Below are 24,869 nucleotides of genomic sequence, written 5' to 3' on the forward strand. Positions count from 1 at the left end.
TTCAAAATTCTCTAGGAAAGTTATTTTTCTCCCTAATATGATTATCATAATTCAATCCATACAGGAGGAACTGGGTGAGAATATATTATCATATCAATTCAGCTCAAAATAACTTATTTTCTGCTTTACTTTATTTGTCATAGTTGTCACCCATATGCAGCCCATGTGAATATAAAGTTTTATCTTATGCTTTAAATTATATCCCATTATAACTGGGATTATCCCTAACTACTGTTTTGGGAACACACAGAGGATCGAAATCTCTTTCTGTCACACGAGGCAGAGGCGCACAGGACTTCTGTCGCAGTCACGCACACAGCCTGCTGGGGCCGCGCTGAGGAGGCAAACTTCTCCACGACAGGCAAGAGCGCAGAGGGCACCCTGCACGTTCCGCACACGCACCCAGCGCCAGGCGCAGCCGGCCTTTCCTGTATGAGGGGGCCGGTGTCACTAGAGCAAGAAAACGGGAGAACAACTTCGAAAATGACTGTGTAGCTTTATAGTTGGTAAATTCATGATTTTGCTATATTTTAATGATATACACATATTATATATAATCTTTCCAAATGTATTTTGATTTATAAATCATTTATAAATCATTTGCATCTAAACAAAACTAATTGGGTTTTTCTCTTTTTCACAATGACTCAAACTATAAAAAGATTTTTCTGTCCTTCTAAGCAGATTTATAGATTCCTAAGAAACTTTTGATGGGCCTGTGGTAACCTTGGCTCTCAGCTCTTTCGTACAGTGGTCTAAGGTCAGCTCCCAGGAGACTTCCAACTCCAGAAATAAACCTGTCTCCCCGCTCACAACCTTCTCTGTATTCTGCAAAAGAAAAAATGAGTAACAACGCAGACACCACAACGCTGAGATCCAGTTGAACCCCTAAAACACACACAGAGGCAGTGGGGCTTCTCCTCCCAGGGTGACACACCAGACACAGAGCTGGCAGGGCAGAGCGCTGATCCGCCTGATTTTTTCCTACAATTTCTCCTTGAATGCAACCAGAAGAAACTGATCCCCACTGTCACACAGCAGTCACCAGCAGTCGCAAATGGCCGAGCAGTGTTCACAGCAAAGGCTTCTGATCACTGCTCTATGAATACAGAGACAAACCAGAGACAGAAAAAAGGCAGAGTCTTCCAAGAGTTCTGGAGAAGAACGGTGGTGACTTTGCTCAGCATTGCAAATATACTTACAATCCCGAGCTGTGTACCTGAAAACTGTTACAATGGCACATGTATGAGTACTGTACCACAATGAAAAATAAAATTTCAAAGAACTCTTAAAAAAGAGAGAAAAGAAAACAGGCAGAGCCTGATATGAAAGCATGTGTGAAACTGAGAGGGTCAGAGATGACTAAAACTTTAGAATGAAGACTTTGAAAATTTGAAAGGAACAGATCACATTGAGTCAAAAGTAAAACAAGTAAATTGCATAAACTTTTATTATTTATTAGCAGTATCTTCTATACTTTAAAATAGAACAAAATATCTTTTGAAAGATAAACTATTCGTAACAAAATACATCTCAAACAGTTTTTAGTATCGGAGTAGAACTACTGTGCTCTGTACCGCCTAGATTACATATGGCGCCCTTTTGATGAGTCCATGTATGCACACGTGTATAAATAATTTTAAGACATACACATGTATCTACATATGACTCATGTACACATAATTGTGAAGAACAGTGATCAACTTTCTAATCATTTAATAGCTGCACACATATTAGTGCTCACAGAACTAAAAACAGCAATATGGTTCCCTTTCTACTCAAATGTCATCTCAATTACTTTGCAGTAATAAGTTGAAAAAATACTATCATCTTTCTATACAATTAAGCAACTTTTTTACAATAACACATAATAAAATATTTTAGTTTTCTGCTTTAGAAAATACAATTTAATTCCATCTATTTTAATCTTTGATTCTTAAAACATACAATATTTTTCTCCATTTTGAGTGTGATTATTTGGTACTGCAGTTATTAAAGGTTATGTTAACAAACCTGAGTCAAACATTCATTCAAACGTCTTTTTGAAAGCGTGAAACAACAGCAAGAAGTCTCGCTGCGGCACACAGAAGTTCCAAGTACCTCTCCTATAAATATGCTATAAATAGCTCAGCTGTAGGAAGGAAAGCCCTTCGCGTGAATCCCTGCGCGCAGCGCTGCAGGTCGGAGTATCGTCTTAGGCTGCCTCCAGGGCGTCAGGCGCTGAAGTCGCAGACTCCTCCTCACCGGAGCGTGGCGCGGCCTGGGCCGCGGCGCTTGGGGGCGGCGCACGAGCACCCGCGGGGTCCTTCCGTCGTCGTCACGTGAGGGTCCAGACCGACCGCACGCACCGGGGCGCAGCCTGTCCAAAACCAGTGCATCTCCTTCCAGGAGAGAGTACTGAGCAGCACGGGTCCCAGTTTTCCTTCATTGTTTCAGACAAGTGCTGACAACCAGCTCTGCCAAAAGCAGAGCATGCACGCTGAATTAGTAAGGTCACTCAAACTACTTTTGTACATTCAGTGACAGAACTCTTGGAGACTTTAGACCTGGATTTTGAAGTACGTCACTCTCCGCTGAACTAGTATAAAACTAAAAGCAAGCAACATAAATTGTTTAAGGTATTTCCCAAAAAACCCACTTTCTGTGAGGAGGAAACAGAAGCATCTGTAATGTGCAGTCATTTCTTAGAGAAAAGCCACGTTCTCGGGAGAGGCGTCCAGTGAAATCTGGGTGCCAGCCAGACGCCACGTGTTTCAGGCCTCCGAGCACGCAAAGCTCACTTAAGGGGCTCAAGGACAAAGCGGAGGGGGAGAATCTGACCGCATCACAGCAAGCCTGCTCTGCCGTGGAGGAGAGCGCCGGAGTGCTCCTGAAGCTCAGCGCTCTCGGGAATGTGCTGGCGGCTGTGCTCACTCTCGAGACCTTCTCCCTTACTTCATTCAACAGGAAGGGAGTATCTAGTCATCGTAGATAAAACCATACCAAAACCACACGTGTAAAATACAAATTTTTGGTAGCAAACAGCAGGAAAGCCTAAATCAAAATATAGTCTAGTTTTTACATAATTTTATATATTTATAAATTTATCAAAATAGTCTTTAAAAGTCCACAATACATACATAATGTAACACTGTACACATAAATGCAAAGGCAAATGTATTACCGGAATACAGTAAAAATAACCTTTCAGAATACCAAATTTAACATTTGAACTTTCTGAAGAAGTGGTGGAAACTCCATCCACAGTTCCAGCGCACTTCTAGCAGCCCCTAGCAGCTCTCTGGCCTCAGTCTCTGCCCGGGCCGCCTAGTGCTCTAGCGAGGTAAGGCAGCGCTAGCCTACCCTCCAGCCAGCGGTACTCCTCCACAGCAGGCAGCAGGCTCCGAGGGCAGGCCTCAGTAGGGGGCATATTCGGACTGGAGAGACTGTGCAGGAGAGACAAAGGGAGGTTAAACTCCATCCCAGGTCAGACTGCTAGGAAGCAAATCACGTAGCTTCCTCCTTCAACACAAGGCGGTTTGGGTGCATTATATAAAAGATAAATGAGCTCAACTAAGCAAAAGAGAAGGAAAAATGGGGGAAATAAAACATTTGCTAAGTTAGGTTGAAACACTCAGTTACATAAAGGAATTGCAAGAAAACACATTTTAAAAACCTCACTAATTTATTCATGGCAATTAAAATTAAGGATTAACTGAAGACGAAGAATTGCCTAAATGTGATTCTTAAGCTTCAAGGAAATAATACTGATTTTTACTCAAAAATGTTCAATGATACTTGAAACTATTTGAAGTTAACTGAATGAACCTTGAAAACATGCAAGCTTTTTTCTTTAGTACATATCCACGACATGATAGTGCCCACAGGAATTAGTAGACACTCACATAAAATCCTGAGAATGTCTGGCATTTAATGAATGCCTTACAGATGCTTTCCGTTGAGGGACCTTAGGACCAAAGGCACGGATGCGGAAGAGTCCTGCGGCCGTGCCTCAGCAAGTGGCAGGCGACACTCAAGTCACCAGAAGACGCCCTCCCGTGCCTCAGTAGGGCAGGCGGCTAGGACGTGCAGCTGCATGATGCACAAGAGGCCCCAGCCAGGAAAAGATGCAGCCCGAGAAAGTCAGCCAAGTGGTTTTTGAGCAGCCACCAGTAATTACAGAGAGAACATAAGTCAGTCTTTATGAATCATGGTACCTAGTATGAAGGGGTTTAGCAAATTATTCCAACTCCAGTACTTTTTTTTAACAAGTTAAGTTTTTTTTATTCTCGATCTAAAATAAAAATAGTAATGAAAATAGACAAAAAGGATCTTACTCCTCTATAAGATCTACTTCATTTAAAAGTCATAGCTAAGATTCCAAGGCATTTTCTCTGGAGGAGCAACAACGTGAGATGACAGGACACTCAGATTTCAGGCGGTGCGCGCTCAGGCACCAGGGCTGGGCTGGGCTGAGGGCCCTGGCAGCCTTCGGACTCAGCCACACTAAGAAGACACCAAGGAAGAACAGAGGGCCCGCCCCCCCTGAAGGCCGGCACAGAGGGCTGAGAGCTGACCATGGTCCTGGGGCAGCCTAGTGCACACCGACGAAGCACAACTTCACACTTCCTTGGCAAGCACGGATGGGGCCGCTGGCTAGACACAGTGTTCTCCTGCCGCCTGTGCATCATAAAATGACAGACTGGCATCTCTAATCTGAACTCCCTTCAAAACTTCAAAATCTAAAACTTTTGAGAGCTAGCATAATGCCCCACGTAGAAAATCCGCGCCTGACCTTACGTGATGGGTCACGGTTAACACAGGCACTCTAAAAACACCACGGGAAATCACCTCCCGGCTATGAGCACGAAGCGTAAGTGAAACATAAATGAATTGCACAGACTTGGGTTTCATCTTCAAGAGACCTAATATACGCAAAGCTCAGCATTTCCAAACCAATCTAAAATCCTTAACACTTCTGGTCCCAAGCATTTTATAATTTTATAGTAAATGCACAAATATACTTTGTTTTTGAAAAGTACTACCACTGTTGCAGTTCATTTATTTATCAAAGAGGTTAAAGGTAAACCTCTCTAGAATTACCAGACTAGCCCCTCACTTGGCAGGTCAGCTGTTCCAGGTCAGTCGTTTACCGTGTGCTTTCTGCCTGGCACAACTTGGCACCACTTACAGTCACTCGCCAACTTCTCTGAACAAGCCGTTTCATAGATAAACAAGCCGAAGACCAAGCGATGGGGCAATGTGCCTAAGCTCATGTGCGCAGGCAGCACAGCCAAGTCCAGCCCAAAGCGCAGGCACGCGCAGGCCCTTCCCTCTTGCGCCCGGCTCAGCGCCTGGTTTTCGTCTTGTGACCACCACATACCCAGTCCCGCTCTCACCCCAACAAAAGCTAAGGCAGAGAACATCCTACGCGGGGTCTGAGCCCACGTGACCACACAAGTACTAAGTGAAATGATGCGTTTTAAGATTCTTTACACCAGGGCTGAATCCAAAAAGGACATTCAGAAGTATCCTAAAGTTTAAAATAAAAAATTTTTAGAAGAACATCCATATTTCAGTTATTCTGATTAATGTTTCGATTCTGCCTGGCCAATATTTTTGTTGCTATCAAAAAAGAAAAAAAAAGGGCAATAACAAGAGAGAGAACTGCGGAAGAAGCGGATCTGAGGTGTACACGCTGTTTCGTAAGTTAGCACTTATTTATGTAGCCAAAGCATTTAAATTTCTCAAATAGTACATTCAAACTGACTTGGCCAGTAAATTCGGCCAGGCGAGCATGTGCTATCAGTAGGGCGAGGTGGTGGGTATGTGGTACTATCACACAGCAAGAGCAATAATAGTGCAGCAGGACGGAACCTGGAAAATAAGTAAGTCACCGTACACTTGCCGCCTCGAAAATTTTCATGTCAAAATAGAAGTTTCTATCAAGAAATCTTGTTCCCTGAAAGCAATGAAACTTGACATAAAACAAAGTGTTAGGTAAGGAGATCAAGACGGCTTGTTCTGTTCTGGAAATTCACGACTAATCTGTTTTGGCAGGTGGAGGTATTAGCTTTAAAAATTTTAGCTATTCTGGAGGTGTTTCTTTTTTAAACAGCCCAGTTACCTAATCGCGATAGGCAAATGTCTCATAATTATTGACACAAATATTATACTATACAGATGATGTCTCATAATTACTGCCAAAAATATTGCACTACACAGATGGCTAGTAAATACAACTACAAACTGGCTATTGAAAGCGGCAAATCGTAAGGGATAATCCAAGACTCAGATCCCTAGACAATGTCTTACTGCTCAAACACACCGGGACGAAAGCAGCTCGGCAGCCTGGAGAGGCAGTTTCCTGCAAGGCTAAGATCCTGCTCCAAGACTGCCACGCGCGTCGCCACACTCCTCCTCCGCTACTCTTCCCCATTTCCCAAGTCCCTTAAACAAAGAAGATGGTGCACTCACCATCCCTGGCTTCCATTCTAACTGCAGAGGCCAAAAGCACCTAAAATTCTTTGTTTTAATGTGATACATAATTAAAGAGCAAAAATGCATATTTGGTAGCATGGATTTTATATATAATCCCAGGGCTTAGAGTTTTAACGACCACCACAACGCTGGGGAAATTTTATCTGTAACTGCTTTATTTGCAATTTATATATAACTATATGCTTGGGTCTGTACGCCTTTGAAACAGTTTCTAGATTTTTTGTGTTGTCTAAGACTTAACATGCAAAGCACGCACAAAGAAGATACTTCTCCAAACGTGGGGGTCAAAGTGCTTGGCTCTGCGGGCATCACCCTGACACCAACAGGTGAAGACCTGTGAGAAAGTCAGCTGTGAAAACGGTGTACACACCTTCCAGCAGTGTTCTCTCTGCATTTCAGGAAGCCCAAGATTTAATAAGCCAATTTTAGTTAATTAAAATGCTACATAAAATATTCTTTCATCTTCCTACATGGTTCTTGATAGAATCTTTTTCTGGGAAAATTTAATATATGCTTTTCAACAATCACAAAGAACTCAATTGTAAGATGACAGATTGTTGACACAGAATTTGACTCACCAAGCATTGCATGTGTTTCCAGTTCATCTGAACGCCAAAGTCACATTGATGCAAGTTCAATTTAAGTTTATTTTCTCTTATGTTAGTAAAGCCAAATTTCTAGAAAAAACAGAGCACTTCCAGACTACTACATGCTAAAGTAAAAGCTGAAGAAAAAAGAAAAGCAGGAGCTGAAAGGTGGGGTTTTTTTTTGTCAGTGCCTCCCACGCTAACAACAACGCCTGTGCTCCTAACCTCCTAGCTTTAAATCCGCGAGATGCACTGCCCACCTTTTAGTTCAATAAATTATTTATCCGTACTTCTTATCCCGTAATCCCAGGAAACACAGATATTTCTGAGAAGTGTAAAAGCCGGTAGAGGAGAAAAGCTCATACAGCTGACCGTAAGAGTGACAGAGTGTGAACAAAGTTCTCGAACAGCACTCCACGTGGGCAGGGCACGAGTGCTTCCCAGTAACTATTAGGCTGGAACAGGGAACAGAAAACCAGCAGAGAAAGGAGGGAAAGCAGCGCGAGTCGCCTGTCTGCTCTGGGCAGGCTGTGGCACTCGCGGGTGGGCAGACAGGACTCTGGGGAGGGCGGCACGAAGGGAGGATACGGCCTCCCGAGGAGGACCCACAAAGGGCCAGCCAACAGCGCCAGACTCGCTCCTGTAGGCAGGCTGCAGCCCTCGACCAGTGCCAAGCGTGAGAAGAATCTGATCGGCTCTGAGTTAGGAATCTAACAGCAGCTGTGGTAGAGGCGAGGTTAAGACAGAGTGAAAGCATAAAGAGCCCCAGTGGCTCGTGAAGACCTCAATCATGGCAACAGAGAAACACTGCAGGGAGCGGGCATTTCCAAGGGAGGACTCGAGACCAGATGGGGCAGAGAAGGCAGAAGTGGTACGGAAGACGATTCCAACCAGGAAAGCAAAACGGGCAATACCAAGAACCAAAGAGAAGCAGGCAGCTGAAGGAAGCAGCACCCTCGCCATCCCGGGCAGCGAGCTCAAGACATTGGCAATGGAGTCCCTGCCCGGGAAAGCTCCAAAGCTGATGCCTTGGGCGAAATTACTTAGTGCCCGGCAAGGGAGACAAAGAAATGGTGACTTAAAGGTGGAAGGAACAGGGGAACGTAACAGCCCCCAAATTGAGGAAAATTACAGGAAAAATGTAGTTAGCACTGCCAAATACTGCAGAGAGACTAAGGAGGACTAACTGGAGACCGTTAGGAACAGCCTTAAAAAGCCAGCAGGGACTTGGGGGGGGTCTTATCAGTGGGGAGGCATTCCAGGTACACAGGAAAACATTAGATGCGTGAGCAAGGGGCAGCGGGAGCTTCCCTTCTCCGAGGATGGCCACAAAGAAGAAATGGTAAGGGCACAGGACCCAGAAGGAGCCTGAACGCCCTGCGCCCGCCCTACCAATGTGGATGAGTATTCGAAGGCAAAGTGATGGCGGGGGAAAGAAGAGGCTGCGGCAACTTCCTGAGATAGTCTGGAAGAACTGTGCAGTAAACGAGGTTGTCATTTGGGGACATCAGAGTTTCTTCGACTGAAAACAGAAAGGACACAAGGATGAGTCAGGCGCAGAAAAGCTGAACCGAGAAGAGGATGGCTGAAGGACAGCTTTCTGGTGGATCCCATGTCCTTGGCAGGTCTCGAGACAGGGTGGGCAGGTCGGGAAGGGTCGTCCCAAGGACGAATGCTGCAGTGTGGGGAAGCAGAACAGGGCCTGCAGGGAAAAGCACTCTGACCGCAAGCACAGCTAGCCAAGTAAACTGGAAGCACATCCGAAACGGCGCCAGCGGGCAAAGTCACGGGCTTTGCTCCACCAGCACTTAGCCGAGAGACAAGGAACAGAAAAAGAGATGACTGAATCGATCTAATTTTGGAGGCGGGTAGCGAAATGACTGAGAATTTTGGGGAAAAGGAGCAGAAATACCTAAGCAAGCTGCAGGAAGCTAAGAAGACTGGGGGACAGGCCGGGCTCAGAAAGAGGTCACAGAGCAGCTAGGAAGGGGGGCCACAGCTGGAAGACAGGTGCCCCTGAACACAGGAGAGGACTGACAGGGCCAAATGACCGGGGCGGACAGGACAGCTGCAGAACATGTTGTGACCGCAGGAGCCAGCTGAGCTCCACAGAGGAAAAGGTCGGACCTCAGCCACCTCCTCAGGGAAGGCGTCTGCGAGGCAAGGGAAGGCTGAGAACACGGCACGCACAGAAACAGCAAAGGCGGGAAGAGCAGGACGCGCTCAAGGACGTAATGAATTGGCCGGCAGACACAGAAAGCTCACGCTCAGCACAGGGAAGTGAAGTTAAGAGCCAGTGCAGAAGGCCCCAAAGGCCCTGGAGACAAGCTGCCGCAGGGCCTGAACCTACTCTTCTGTCAAGGTGGAACTGGAAGCTAAGCCTCAAACTGCCCCCTCTCTGTACACATTAAATATTTTTAAAAGATGGGGAAGAAAGAAAAGGCACAGCAGGACTCAAAAGCAAGACCAACACCTTTGCAACCCAGAAACCAAGACTCAGAGCAGGCCACCAATTACCAAGCTGGAAACCAGCAGAGGTCCAGGGGCAAGAGACAGGCCAAAAGCCACCGGCCTGCAATCAGCCTGGGCTCAGGCTTGCCACCCTGGAAGGAGGCTGGGAGAAGCCACGGCCACTGGCCCAGGTCCGGATTTTGGCAGAGCCACATCCCGGCCTGAGAAGCAACCCCGGGCAGCGTACCAATGGGCAGAGCCTGCGTCTGCAAGACCTGTTTCTAGACGGAAAGACTCAGACAACCAGGGACAGTCAAGAAAAGATAGAAATACTCAAGCATGGAGTAGCTACTGGGATTTGGTCACTACACAATTACAATACATAAAAACATCACATGAACTCCACAAATATGTGTAATTATTATGTGTTAACCAAAGATGAGCTTTAAAAAAAAGAAAGCAAGCAGATGAGAGGAAGTCAGAGAAACAAAAAACCTCCCATTTATAGGAACCCACCATAGAATTATAACACAAAGAAAACAAAACCAACAGAACCAACAAAGCCTGCAACCAGGTATCAAACTCTCACAGACTAACATGCAAAGCAAGTAAGATCAAAATGACTTATCAAAATACCCATTGAAAAAAGAAAGAATGAAACAAAACAGACAAATCAAGATTAGAACCAATAATGAATTAGAAATGCTGGGAAAGATACAAACACTAAAATCAAAAGGAAAATTTTAGAGATACATCCTAAAATGGACATGTCAAAGATAATCAGTGAACTAGAAAGCAACAGGATTAGTTCAATCAAAACATAGCCTGAGTGTGGCTGGGGAGATGGCTCAGTAGAATAAGTGCTTCCCTGGCAAGCACAAGGGTCTGAGTTCAATCCCCGGTTCTTCCAAGAAAAAAAAAATAGCCTGAGTTCAGAAATTAAAAACTGTAAGAGGGAAAAACTAAATAAATAAAAACTGTAAGAGAGAAATTGAGGATTGTATTGAGAGAGAAATTGGAGCACTGAGGATTGGAAGGCTCCAACAGAGACATAAGGAAGTACTATAAAAGGAAAAAGTAGGAAGAAACACAGAAAATAACCAAAAACACAAAGGCTGAGAATTTTCTATTAAAAAATCATTCCTCAAACTGAAAGTACAGGCTGAGGCCAAATAGGTAAACTATTATGAATCCATGTCTAGATAGGTTATGGTAAAACCACAGGATTTCAAGGAAAACCCAAATCTCACAAGAACAGGCATTACTCTATAACTCCACAAGATTTTTAAACAAAGGCTTACATTGAGGACAGGCATTTTTGGTGGATTCTGGCAGTGGTGTAAATACAAACAATGAAGGACCAAAGGGGTAAAGGCAGGGGACTACGGGGGCACCTGCCTGGACCCTCGAACCCAGCATGTGACAGCGGAGCACACATCTCTGCCCACCTCACCCCACGGCAGCAACCCGGAGCCCACGGAGCACACAAACGCTTTCTATGGATTTCTTAGCGGGCCAAGATCTTACACAGGATTTTATAAAGGAGTTCCTTTTATTACTGAAGGCAGGACTAAAATAAAACTGTTCTGTTAATCCAGCAGCATTAACGATATTACTTAAGAAATAATATATAAATCTGAATAACGAAGACAAGAATTCTGATGTATTTGAGGCTATAAATCAACTCTTGTACATTACATATTTCTGATCAATCTTGCCATTTAAAGCAACTTTTGTGTTTGAAAATCTCTTTCAAATGAAAACAACAGATAGGCTTTCTACAAAGAACTACCGCTAGCTGTTAACTTGGAAATTTAAATTATAGTTGGGTCGGTCGTAAGCACTGCCCACACAGAAATGGCTTCCACGCAGATCTGAAAGCATCCTCTGAACCACGCAGATCTCAAGGCAAGCTGACGCTTTATTAAGTAAAAACCTCAAGTCTCCTCAAGAAGGCAACTCGGACACCAGTGCTGAACGTGGTTCATTACTGAGACTGTGGTTTTGTTCCTGGGACTATCAGTATTCCTGAGGTGTAAAACCTCCAAATCTAAGGCAATGTCACAAGTGGAGAGATGAAAATTTACAGCTAAATATACAACAAAAGGTTAAAAAGCTAGCACTGAGCTTTACTATTAAATACAGTATTTAATGTTCAATTAAATATTAATTTACAAATTAATTTCATTAAATTTTATTAAGTATAATTTTATTTTTAACTAAATAATTTATTATTTGAGAAAACTATTCACAAAGACTTAACAAATACTACAAATAGGTATCACATTTAAAATCAGAACAGGACAACAATATTTAAAACAGAAGAGCAGAGGCGAAGGCGTAAGGGCTAGATCAGGAGAAGCTGTTACATACCCAGGAGAGTACGGGCACTTGATTGGGAATGGGTGTGTAAGGCACTTGCCACTGTCACCCTTCACATTATTCTAAAGTAGAAATGCACCAAGCTTTCACGCCCGGGCTGCTCACTCGGTGATTTTCACCATGCTGGGTGTTGTGCAAAGCTGGAATACAGGGTTCCTATCTTATTCCAAATCTCACTTGAGGCACTAGCAATTCCCTAAAGTACACCTGCATACCACTTCCTGCCCGTGCACAGCGGAGCTCACCTGCTCACAGGCCACCGAGACCACTCTCACGCTGCCACACCTGGGCACAGAGCTCGGCCAGTTGCACAGCCACAAAACAGCCCACGTGACGAATACAGGAACGGCCAGCAGCTCGGGGCCAGAGAATGCCGTTGAAAGCAGATCTGGTCATGGAATGAGAACCTGACAGCAAAGTTAGGAAGACAGAGTGCTTAACTTCAATTTTCCTTTCAACTTTAAGCCACATGAGGACTTTAATTTTTTATTCCTTTTTGCATCTAGTAATATATCTATAACATAAAGAAGGTTATGAAATGCCTGCACAGGGGCCTGCCCATGAGCCCAGTTGCTTAAGTGGCTGCTTAAACAAAGTATTCAGGATGCTGTGGTTCGATCCCCAGATCCTCAAGCCTTATCAGACCTGCCATGAAGGCATCCCGAGCCAGCCAAAAAAACAAAACAAAACAAAAAAACAACTTCTGAACTTTTATAGTGTTTGTAAACAGGATATCATGTCTGCATCTTGTACAATGAATAACCACTAAGACAACAATATACAATGTATTAATTATTGAAACTGTCCTACTAATTGGATTTGAAACTCTCATTGCTATTTGTTTCTCAATAAAATTGTGAAAAAAATAATAAAATAAAATAAAATAAAATAAGAAATGCCTGCACAGAGTAAGTTTAAGATTTGTAAGTGCTCTGGTATCCGTGAGCAGCACAAAAATAAGTGCTGATGCTCGCCTATGCCACAGCCACGCTGTCCACGGACAAACATGAAGTGCTCCACATTCCCACGGATGGAGCCGAAGCTACACGTGGGAACACAGAGGAGAGACTCGGAGAGAAGGCGGAGGGCAACAGCCATCTCTAAAGACAAGTTGGAGGACTTCCAGGAAAGGTTTCTCGGCCCAGAAGCAGGTGAGAAGAGTGTGGGGAGAGGACAGGGAGGCTTGGAGACGAGCACACACACACGCACAAACGCGCAGCGTGCAGGCAGGCCCGGGAGTCCCACACAGGAACTCGGTTTCCTCCCTAGCAGTCATCGCTGATCACTTCTGAACACACGACTAAGGCTCCAAAATCAGCGCTATCTGGCAGTGCGTTGCCACGCCGCTCACTCGGGCAGGAGGAGGAACACCTAGGACCAAAGGCAAAATACTTACTATCTGCACTTTAAAGAAAAAGCTTTCCGGCCCTACTTTGAAGTATGAACTAAAGATAGGAAGAGATTCAGAAGGATTATCAAAGATGCAAAGGCACACAGGCAATGAGGAAACAGCGCAACAGAGAGAAACAGGAGTGCTTCAGAAATAAATGTTATCAGGCCAGGGAGACAGCGCAGGGGAGTAAGTGCTTGCCTGGCAAACACAAGGTCCTGAGTTCGATCCCTGGTACCACCAAAAAAAAGTGTTATCATCAATACAACCTACAGCCTTCACCACGGAATATTCCAGAAGTGTTCAAAGATTAAAATGTAACCACAAGTGACAAAAATCAATGGAGGTTATTTAATGATTTTTAAATCACGAAGACTTTAATAGGCGATCTCTGAAACAACTTCTGAAGGATTTACCGTGGGATACTTCATCATTACATGTACCTAGAAACCCTGCAGGCAAGCACAATAAAACCTTGTTCTAAGAGGCTTATCAGATCCTAAAACAGAATGGACAAAAAATTACTGGCAACCAAACTGACTTTGCATGCACCTTTATAAAAAAGCACAGTTCTACAACTCCTGTGCTCGCTCTTTGTAAAAAGGTACCTATTAAGGACCACAGTTTTTCTTTAGGCAGTTTCATTTGCAAAAAAATATCATTTAGAAGTCATAATAAAATATGCTAGCATTGATGTTTATACAATAAAGTGTGATCAGTGAATGTTTGAATTTTGAAAAACTAGTACCATAGACACACTGCCATTAACGCCCTTCAAAACACTCCACTTGCCGCTGGCCACACTTGTCCTACGGGGCCTGCCGCTGTGGGAGGCAGCTCCGGAAACCCTCTTTCGTGAGCATCGTTATGAGGCATGATAGACACAGTGGATGCTGCTGCCAGGTGCCAGGCAACGGGAAGAGACAGCTATAGTCTGCATCCAGCTCGCTCACTGGCTCTGGCCTGATGCAACTTCCGGCTCTTCCCTGGGGTCACAATGACCCTGTGGGACAGGTGGACGCAGGAGGCACTGACGACACCACAGTACGGACGCGACAATGTTGCCCAAAGAATATGTGCGGCTGAGTCAAACTAACCAAGTTCTGAGTGAGGCTCTTCTGCACACCCGCAGGGCGACCACGCACAACACAGTGCTCTCTCGCGCCCCTGGGAGTTTTACCTCTGCAACGCGAGCCGTCGTCCTTTCCACAGTCACAGCTTCACTCCTCCTCCTCCTAACCAAGCCAAAGACGCCTTCCAGATGCCTACTCTACAGCAGGCACAAGCCCAGAGCCGTGGAGCCAGAGGCGGAGTCAGGTGGTGGGGACGGCTACGCAGAGTGAGGACAGTCTCTGACCAGCCTGAGGAGGGACACACAGCGCACGGGGGAAGCGCAGGCCGCACCAGCCCTGGGTCAGGTGAGGCCAAGGAGCTGAGCAGCAACTCCATTAGAAGCATCATAAAAATATAACATGGCAGATATTCAAGACAGATACCACAAGCAATTTCATTTTAATAAAATACTTCCACCCCACACCCACACCCTAATTACATGTCCCTCATTTCTCAGGCATTTGAAAATTCCTGTCAGGAGTGAAACTGATTTTTTACAGTAAGTGGGTCAACAAAACGGAAATCGTGTGCATGGGACTAGGCAGTGGAGACAGCACGGCCAGCACAGGAGGCCAAATTAATAAAAATAAATCTGACTTTCTTAGTATTCTGTCACCACCACGAGGGTTCCTTAACATTTATTCCTGTTTTCTGTGTGGAAGCATTTAATGACAGAACAAGGAAATCATTTTTACATTTTTCTGGGGGCTGAACTGCTGCAAAGAGTGAGAGAGCAATTGCAGCTTTCAAAAGAGATGCTAATTGTAGCTTTTAAAATATTAGACTCCCTCTAAACACCCGTCACCCTCCTCCCCAGGAGTTTCTAGGTCTTTCTGAAAGGTACTGGGAGGATATTACCTTGCAGGCTTCGTTTTCCTCCCTAAGGATTTCAGGACACTTTTTATTGAGTAATCAAGGGTCTCCCGAGTTCAGCGTCACTGAAAAGAGGCCAGCTTTTTGGGCAACAAGCCCATCACAGTCAGAAAAGCCGCAGTGGACCATAAGTGAACACAACCCACAACCTCCTGCTCTGCTGCACAGAGCGGGACCTGCCACACGGACGTGGACCCGTGCCAGCAAGGCGGCCGGGGACAACTCCGAGTCTCCCCAGCAAGGACGGGAGGGCGGGCCTGCGTGAGAGACCCGAGGGGTCTACCCTAGCAGGCCAGTTCATAAACGCTTTCCTTCGCAATCAGATGACAACTTCAGCAGGGAGAAGCAGAGGGCAGCAGCAACAGCCCACGCACACTGCGACTTTAAATTCAATTACTAGAAGAGTCATCCCTTCACAGCCAAGAGAAAACTGTGCACGAGAAGGAGGAAGGGTGAAAAGAAGTAAGACATGGGATGAGGCCAGCACTAGGACATCGAAGGGGTTGTCAATATTTGCCCAAAGAAAGTCCCCCGCCACCCCCCAGAAAAGCGAGGCCTGGAAAGGCAGAACCTGATTCCTGCCGCATGGCCAAAGCTGGGCTGCACCGTGGACGACGCAGAAGCTCCAGCTATGAAGTCTGCAAGACGTTCCTCTACTGCCTGTAACACATTCTGCAAACGGACCTGCATTACGCCCAAAAGGGAGGCCGGCCCGCAACAGCAGGACATACTGGCACAGCTCAGCTCCGGGGCGCCGCACACGACCGCTGCACAGTTACCAGAACTGTCAGTCGCCACCCTTTTCCATCTAACCCTGAAGATTTAAGTTTTCATGGCACGTAGCTCCTCAGTTTACAGAGATCGGAATCAGATGAAGGAGTGCGTGGGCGCATAGCTACCCAGCGCCATAACCCACAAAGAGACCTAAAATCACTGAAAATAAAATCAGCAGGAAGTCTGTATGCGCCAGAGCACCTCTAGGGAACAGACTGAGTGGGGGTAGAGGGGGGAGAAGTTTTTTCAAGAGACCAAAGGGATAAGTAATAAAGAGCCCAATATACCTGCACACACGCGTGCATGCGCACACACATGGGCACAAACACATGCACGCTCGCACGCCCTGCATCCTAAGGAAAGGGGGCCCAGCAGCCCATTTTCACCGCGCTCCACTGTTTGGCCAAGTGCACACAGCAGCACCTCCAGCAGCTCTCTTCTCCCCCCTCACCCCTTTCCCTGCAGAACCACCTCTCTCTGGATGATGCTGAGGAAACGGTTACAGAATTGTGGGTGCTCAGGGTGTGAGGCCAGGGCCTCCCCAGGCCCTGGGTTTGGTCCTGTGCAGACGCAATCACGTGAGGCCTGAGCCTCCCTGGGACAGGCGTCTGCTGCTGTGCAGACACAATCACTGTCTCCCATGCTGCATGTTGTCCTGATATGTGGACTCTAGCCTGCCTTCTGTTTGTCCTTTTTCTATCAAATCAAAATTCACATTCCTATAAGTCTCAATACTGCTTAGGGAAAATAGAATACTAAATTTTTGGTAGAGAACTGGCCAATGGACTTCGCCCTGACCGAGACTGCTGATCATTAAGAGGGTGTCTGGTTGCTTACATAAGGACCTAATTAGTAAGATGCAGCCTGTTCCTAGAAAAGATTGCTGGCTTCTGCTGCTTTCCTGGTATTCCACCTGCTCCTGCCCCTTGGGCCCCAGCTATGCACCTGTAAGCCTATCTTACAAACAGTCTCATTACCACTTAATCCTGGGTCAGTGTCTGGAAGGGGCCTGACATACTTCTAGAAAAATACCGTTCACTCAGCGCTTTCCACAATTCAACACTCCACATCCAGGGCTGGGATGCAGCTCGCTAGCACAGGGCCTGGCAGGCGCAGTGCTCTGGGTTTGATGTCTGGTACCAAAACCCCACTCCATATCTAATTACTGATGACATACGATGTGCAAAAGCCTCGCCTCCAAATGCTTCCACAATGGAAGCGAACGCTACTGACTACACCAAGTGCGGCTGGCTTTGTACCAGGTATCAGAGCAACCTGGACACGTAACTGGAAAGGAATTTAAGTCAATAGCACTCACGATGATCACACAAAAGCTGCTTCCCGCTTACGGGAGACCACGTAAAAAGGAGAGAGGAGTAGAAAAAGGAAGAAGAAAGCCCAGCTGAAACGTGGCATTTACTTGGAGAGGGCCAGGAGAAGGCAGGGCACAGCGGGGCACAGCAGGAGGGAGGCAGCGGTCAGAAGGCTTCCTTGGCACTGTTGAGCTGCTTTGGGAGAAGCCTCTGGTGGGAAGGCAGGGCACCAAAGCTGTGTTCAGGATTCTGAGGATCAACAGGTGGTGTTGGGCAACTTACAGGGATGGACCGGCTCAGGAATCTTGCTGAAGAGGAGGAGAGCCCGGCGTAAGAGGGCCGCACGATGGGGACACGCTCCTCGGTCTGGGCGCCCTGGCGCCCCAGCTGGCTGTTCAGGTTGCCCCCACTGCCACTGCTGCTGCTTCGGTTGTACTGATTGTTGTTGAGTTCAGGGTAGTTCCTGGCTGGTGGTTGGGGGCTGCCATTCAGGAGGTTGGTGAATGGGTTGGCCGGGAAGGCTGCCTTGGCGGGCAGGGGCGCCTTCTTGTTCTCCGGATCATCTGTTGCAGCATTCAGGTTCCCCAGAGAACTGGCCAGCCGCGAGTTTATGGAGAAGCTGGACAGAACACAAGAGGAGGGAAAGACATGCACAGCAGTGTGGACTCCCACAGAGCATGTGTGCCTACGAAGCGGCATTCGGAGAAAGTATGTGGCCCTGGGTCACACACATCAAGAGCCTTGGTCAAATCCAGTAATTAGGACTTAAGACGCCGGCTAAACACTTCGACCAAGGTTCTGAAACCAAATGCCACAGTTGTACTGTTCTGAGGTGTACAGTTGATGAAAAGCACAATAAGTGAAAGGGAAGAGTTAAAACAGACTCACACATCAGATGCAACTCACACACATGGGGCAAGGTTGCAGCCAGCACCGGTCAGTCTCGGTTCTTGCCTCATCAGGGGAGAGTCACACCACCACTGACCCCTCATGTGTGCTGGAGGGTCGCAGGGTGGGGACCACAGAGCAAGCTGGAGAGCCACTGGGTGGGCAGGCGACACTCGACAGGGCCCTCCTTGCCACTCAGCCTCGCCTCGGCTCGTGAGCCGGACAGCGACAGAAGCTCCGGGGCTACCAGCCTTCAGGGCTTCTCCCCTCTCCCTCCCTTCCTCTGACCAAACACACTGCTGCTGCACCCGGCTAGTAAGGGACAGAGCTGGGATCCAGGGTAGGTGGCAGAGGCCTACTGTTACCTCAAGCCATAATCCTGGAAGAGAGAAAGGAAATTACCTTCTTACACCGGTGCTTGAAGACAGAGAACCTCTGTTTATCCTCTTGGCTGTCACTGAAGGAGATAGAGCCACTTTTGGAGTCTTCAGAGTAGACGCAGGTCCTTGTGGGGAAGAACTCGATCTTTGTGGAGCAAGACAAAGTGTCAGGCTAAAGCATTTAGCAATGAGCGAGGACAGAATAATCAGCAATCTTATCTGAAACCATGACAAGTTCTAGTTCGGGCGAGAGCAGCCGCTGCCAGCGGCCATGTGGCTCAGGTTCCACCCGGCATGCCTGAGAACCCGGAAGGTGCCCACTCAGCTCACGCCCACAAGAACCCGGGAGGCCACAAACACAGGGTCCCACCGCACCAGGAGGGAGGCGCAGGCACAAAGGACACTCCTCCTCTGAAGTGACCTGGTCAGCAGGCACTGGGGCTGGGACTGGATCCAGGGTGCACAGTCCAGCCCTCACGCGTGATCCTGCTGTCCTTGTCCCTCTCCTTCCTTGCCAGCAGCATCTGTGCTGGCAGGTCCTTGGTGTCACCAGACTCGTCCTCTTCCTTCCGCCCTGCAGCCACCCCAAGTGAGGCCTTGATTACCAGGACCACCTTTCCGTCTCCCTATTTAATAACTCAAGAGCATGGATAGGCTTCAGTGAGATCTCAGTGGTTGGCTCTCGCCATCCTGTGAACTGCTGGTCCTGCCTCAGTGCCCCGAAGGCCTACGCTCCCAGCGGAGCAACACAGCACTTGCCCCTGAGCAGGAGCGAGTCTCCATTCCCGCCCACTAGGCGTCTCCCCGGCAGCCGCACAGAGCACCTCAAGTGTGCAGAACGCACGGCGCCCCCACCTTTGTCCAGCCTCTCTGTGCTGTTCCTCCTGCTAGGCGCTGCATCTGCCCTGCTCCCGTCCTGTCTCATCTTCCACCTCCAGCTGACATGCCTCCCACCAGCCCCACGGCCCAGCCAGCCATCACTTCCCACGACAGGCTTGACCGAATTCCCAAGCAGGGCGGGCACCGTCTCATCATCATCCATTCCCCATTGAAGCTCCCTTCCTCTCCTCTCAACTCCCAGAAGCTGCCATGCAGCAATCTCACAGCACCAATAAGCAACTGCCAGATGAACACAAAGGCTGAGAGACGATTTCATTGCCATCTACGTCATCTGGACAAGTCACGGGCGGGATAGCTGGCCTTTGTTGTCCCATGCACCTGAGAACAGCCAACCTGCTTGCAGACGCCTTCTGACCGTCCATCTACCTCCCTAATGGCAGCTCCTAGGGACAGTCGGCTAACCCTTTTCCCCGGTTCATGGGTTTTCTTCTTGCTCTGCTGGTGATTTCTTTTGACATGCAAAAACTTTTCAGTAAAATGAGGGGTCGGGGAGATGGCTCAGTGGAATATGGCCCTTGGAATATCACAAGGGCCTGAGTTCAATCCCTAGTTTCAAAAAAAAAAAGGAAAAAAAAAAGATGAGATCTCAGTCGCTGACTCTTGGCAGCATTTCCCACGCAGTTTGGTTTTGTTCATGAACTCTCTGCCCACACTTCAGGCACAAAAAAAGACAACAGCTCATGCCATGTTTTGCCTCAAAACAAAAATGGGGAAAAGTCATACACAGAAGCTTGGGCCTCCCCAATAACCTCCATGGAAACAACTGTAAACCTAGGGGTGGTAACCAAGGGAAGCCAGCCAGGAGGGGCCTCTTCAACTCCACCAGTCTTGGCCACACCTTCCACGGCCCTCACCGCACGCCACGGCTGGCCTTGCACCACCTGGGAGGGCTCCAGGAATGTCCAGGGGACATTCTTTAGGGAACGCTTCACACTAATGTGTCCTCCTCCAGTAGAAGGGAGGAAGTGAGACTACAGAATGAAGGAGCTGAGCTAATACCATACAAAAACAGGCAGAAAGAGAACAAATGAAAGAAAAAACCAAAGCAAACTCAATCCCTGAACTGAGAAGGAAGTCGCAGAATGCCTGCGGTTTATGAGAGACCCTGCAGTGTGCTGGGAGCACAGGGGACCCTGACACCACCCTCACAGCCACGCGGCCCTCGGCGCAGGCCAGGAAGGCAGAGTCCTTTGCTTGGTGAGCATTAAAAAGTAAACTATCCTGCCACTATCTAGATCAGAAGGAAAGGAATTTAAACAGTGATGGGCTGGCCAAATAGCTCAGCGGAGTGAGGCACCTGCAAGCAGGCGCAGGAGCCAGGACTTTGACCCTCAGGCCTGCGATGCCAGCCCCACCCCCAGCGGGGCGCACTGAGACTGCAACTGAGCCTGGGCATGGTGGCGCGCACCTGTAATCCCAGCACTTGGGAGGCTGTAAACAGGAGAATCCCTATGAGTCCTACCTAGCAGTGAGACCCTGTAGACCCTTCCCTTAAAACAATAAACAATAAACAGTGACAAGCCGTGCACCGTTTACTTTCATCAGCCTGAACCTGAAAGACAACACATACTCCCTTACCAGCTCCTGCAAAAGCCCCTGGAGACAGTACCTGAAGGGCTGCAGCGCTGCTCGCGGGTGCCCTCTCCCATCATCTGACCTGCAGAAATCCAAGACAAGGAGCAGGCATCAACAGGCCGCCCGTGGGAGCAGCAGCACAGGCACATGTGCGGAGGCAGCTCCGTAAAGTATTACATGGGGAACGAGAGAAAACCTCACAAGTGCATATTTATCTACTTTATCAAATAAACCCAAGAACCAGCAGGAAACCTAATTTAGTCATTTTACTTCAACTTGAATGTCATTTACAGCATCTTGCCTTTTGTCACTGAAAATAATAGTAGTAGTATCTCTACTTGGAGTAAAAAAGCACTTCCTCGTGCTACCATGACTTTGTTAAGAGCTCGAAACCCCCCGAGAAGGTGTGTGAGCACTAACAAGAGAACAGAAGCGCAGCTCAGAGCTCACCATGAGATCTGCGTAAGGACAGCCACTCCTTTCGGCTATTTATTTGCAGCTGTACTTCTTTCCAACATATCCCTTTTTCCCCTTAAGAATTCTTAAAAATCAAATATAAATCAGTTTGAAACTTATTTCAAATGAATTTTAAATATAAAGCAATCTGTTAGATGTTCAAAGGAAAAGTAAATAAAAAAACAGTGGTGAGGGGCCGGCGAGATGGCTCAGTGGAATAAGCGCTTCTCTGGCAAGCGCAAGGGCCTGAGTTCAATCCCCAGTTCCACAAAAAAAAAAAGAGTGGTGACATAAACTGATCTCAAAGAACCTTCCACTGACCTAAAAGACTGCACGTACAGCCTGTATGGTGGCAAGAGCACAGACTCTGAGCAGCACTGGGCCTCAGGATCAGTGCCATTTCTAACTGCATTCCACTGGGAAAAGGCAGAAGGCCTCTGGCATCAAGCACCCAACCCAGAGGTGGAGGCAGTGCTGAGGACCTTTTGGGATAACTCTGTTAAGGCTCATGTCCACGCCACGCACCACACATGGCGCAGCGAACAGAACTTCCTCGATCATGGAGTGGTGGTCGGTGGCTACGGCCAGGCCCAGGCTTGCCAGCCTATTTTGTCACTGTCCTACAGAAAATCATAACCTCAATATGAATTTTCATTTCTTAGATCAGCAAACTAGTCCATGAAAATTCAGCCTGAATTAAACGCCCCTCGTATGAAAAGCAAACTCCTGTGAATCCATTTGATATTTACCACGCGGGCAAAATAATCCACCTGCTATGCAAGCCTCTCCCTTCCACGTCAGAAAGCTGCTGGCTCCAGTGCGTTCTTTTGTGGACGAGGGTCTTTTCACTCCATATATTGCAGCAAAGAATCTTAGTATTTATAGAGTTTTCCACCTACATGGATCTGAAATCACTCACTCACTCACTCACTCATTCACTCATGTATTTACTTACTGGTACCGGGAATCAAGCCCAAGTCTTGCGCCTGCCAGGCAGGTACTTGTGCTGTTGAGCGAGATCGCCACCCAATCTTTCCTTCTTTAAAACCCAATCTGCAGTATCAGCAGATTTCAAATGCTATCGTCAGAAATCAAGCTCCATCACGAATTTTGGTGAATATTTACGGACTTCAAAAGCGTGACAGTTGGTAACTTAACAGGCGCATGTAAGACCCATTTAATTCATTCTCACAAACAGAAAGTAAAGCTGAGGCATGACTGGGCTGTGCCACCGCTCAGCCTGCAAGGCTCTGCTGCCGCGCTGTTGGCACCTCTGTGAGGACTTTCCCTCGGACCAGAAACCCAGTGCCAGGAGAGAGGCAGAATCCAAGCAGAACACGGACAGGGTGCTTGTGAAGACTGCATGGCAGCCTGCGGCAGAACTCCGGGGCCGGAGATGTGCAGTCGCTTTCAACAGAGCTTCTACACTAAGCTCCTCCAGCCGTGACCAAATGCGTGCTGACTGAACACCAAAACCAGCTGAAGCGCAGAAAACCCGAGGCGCTCTCGGCATCTGCACAGCCACATGCACCGGACAGGACCGTTCCACCCACGGGGAAGCGCCCGAGACCTTAGCGTGCGACGCGGCTGTACCTGAAAGCGCAGGCTGGCGAGGAGCGAGGCTGCCTCTGGCTTTTTAAGGCACGCAGTTTGTCTCCCTGGGTGATGTTATTTTTCGTCTCCACATCTTCATCTTCTAAGTTATTCTGGGAGAAAATATACACGTTCCACAGAAAGGTCAATACAGTTCCACTTTACAGGAATGGTTCAACAGAGTGCAGATGATCTGTGTGTATAGACAGATTTATACCATGCTAACGTACATTATTTTAAGTCACTTAAGTGGGTTATGAATTCAGCACTTTTCAAGCATACACTAAAGAACACTGAGCTATTATTTGCTATTTGCTTCCAAATCAGAATGATGAGTACGGGTGTGGCAGAACTAAAAAGCGGCTGCTTGTTAGCCGCGGACCACGGCCAGAGACTTGCAGCAGGCAGGCTGCTGCTCACAGGCAGGCCCGACAGACATGCAGGTGTGTTCCCTACACCAGTGGCAACGTAGCTAACTCCGTAACTTTTTAACGAGATTACAAGGTAGAGTAAGTGAGGGTACCACAATAGTGACCTAGCACCATCACTTAGCATCAGGAAGAGCACTCAACTTCTTTGCAGAAGGAGCTACAGACCAGAGTACTGAACTGGGGAACCCATCTCTGCTAAAATTAGCTTTATCATTGGAAAAGCAGAAGTACTGCCTCAGGCTCTTCTCATGCTGGCTCAAGAGGAGGAGAGGGGACCCGGAGACAGAAAACACAGACTACGTCTTCCGCAACCCGGAGTCAACAGAAAGGGCCCACTGCTGACTTTATTATTTTTTAAAATAACTTTATTGAGAAACAAATAGCAATGAGACAGTTTCACAACCAATTACTAGCACATTTCCAATAATTAATACATTTCATATCATTGTCTTAGTGGTTATTCATTGTATGAGGTGCAGACATGATAGCCTGTCTCAAACACCATTAGAACAAACCTCTCCATTCATTGAATTAGGAGAATGGAGCTGTACATCTAGCCTAACTATTGAGTATACGGATACAAAATGGTCATTCATTTCTATCCCACTTTTCGACTAGTTTTGTCAGAGAAGGGCATTCCATTGTCATTTAAATACTGTAGGTGCATGAATTCAGCAAAATATCCCAATAGAGTCCAGTAGTTCCCTCACCACTGACTTTAAAAATGCCAGTATAAGCAGAGCATTCAGACACACGGCAGTGAAAATGTTAGCAACAATAAGATTTGCTTAGAGGTCTGGAGATACAAAGGTGAGATAGGGATCAATATTTTTATTATTAGATCTTAATAGTTTTGATCATAGATTATTTGAAAAAATTAACTTTAAAGAGCATACAGTTAATGGGACCAGTAAGATAGCTCGGCGGTCTAAAGCGCCTGCTTAGGCAAACTTAGGCAAAGTGCAGGGACAGTGGTTCAATCCCCAGCACCCCATGCTGTACCAGTCCTGCCTGTGGGGTGGGGTGAGCCAGCCACAGAAAAAGAAAAAAAGAAAAAAAAAAAAGAGCACACAGTTAAATTTAATAGTATATTTAATAATTAGAATTCACTTTTTTCTGTCTAATGTGAATCTTTTTAAGAGAATAAAAAACAATAAAAATATTAGAAATGATACAGAATGTCAAAAAACTAAATGACAAGTTCAACAATCATATTTCTATAGTGAATCTTAAAGGTCAGCATTTTTTATAAATTATGATACTTTTCAAAAGAACAAGTGCAA

The 24,869-nt window shown here is 46.9% G+C and overlaps 1 protein-coding gene across 5 annotated transcripts in view; it reads right to left on the minus strand.

Moving 5' to 3' along the window:
* Window positions 1–1,443: 1,443 nt before the first annotated feature.
* The window catches only part of Cdc14a (cell division cycle 14A), a 157,239-nt gene continuing 133,813 nt past the window's right edge, over window positions 1,444–24,869 (minus strand). For 3 of the 5 annotated variants that reach the window (XM_023721680.1, XM_023721684.1, XM_023721683.1), the window contains exons 7-10: window positions 23,156–23,268; window positions 21,141–21,188; window positions 18,654–18,776; window positions 17,479–17,982 (exon numbers count right to left, since the gene is read on the minus strand). In XM_023721680.1, the coding sequence (XP_023577448.1) occupies window positions 17,529–17,982; window positions 18,654–18,776; window positions 21,141–21,188; window positions 23,156–23,268 (738 nt within the window). In that variant the 3' untranslated portion in view covers window positions 17,479–17,528. Of the gene's footprint in view, window positions 3,426–17,478; window positions 17,983–18,653; window positions 18,777–21,140; window positions 21,189–23,155; window positions 23,269–24,869 lie in introns of those variants that run through there. The other 2 variants (XM_023721681.1, XM_023721682.1) reach the window with 2 other exon arrangements.

Source organism: Octodon degus, unplaced genomic scaffold, assembly GCF_000260255.1.
Source record: "Octodon degus isolate 3935 unplaced genomic scaffold, OctDeg1.0 scaffold00084, whole genome shotgun sequence".
Taxonomy (NCBI): domain Eukaryota; kingdom Metazoa; phylum Chordata; class Mammalia; order Rodentia; family Octodontidae; genus Octodon; species Octodon degus.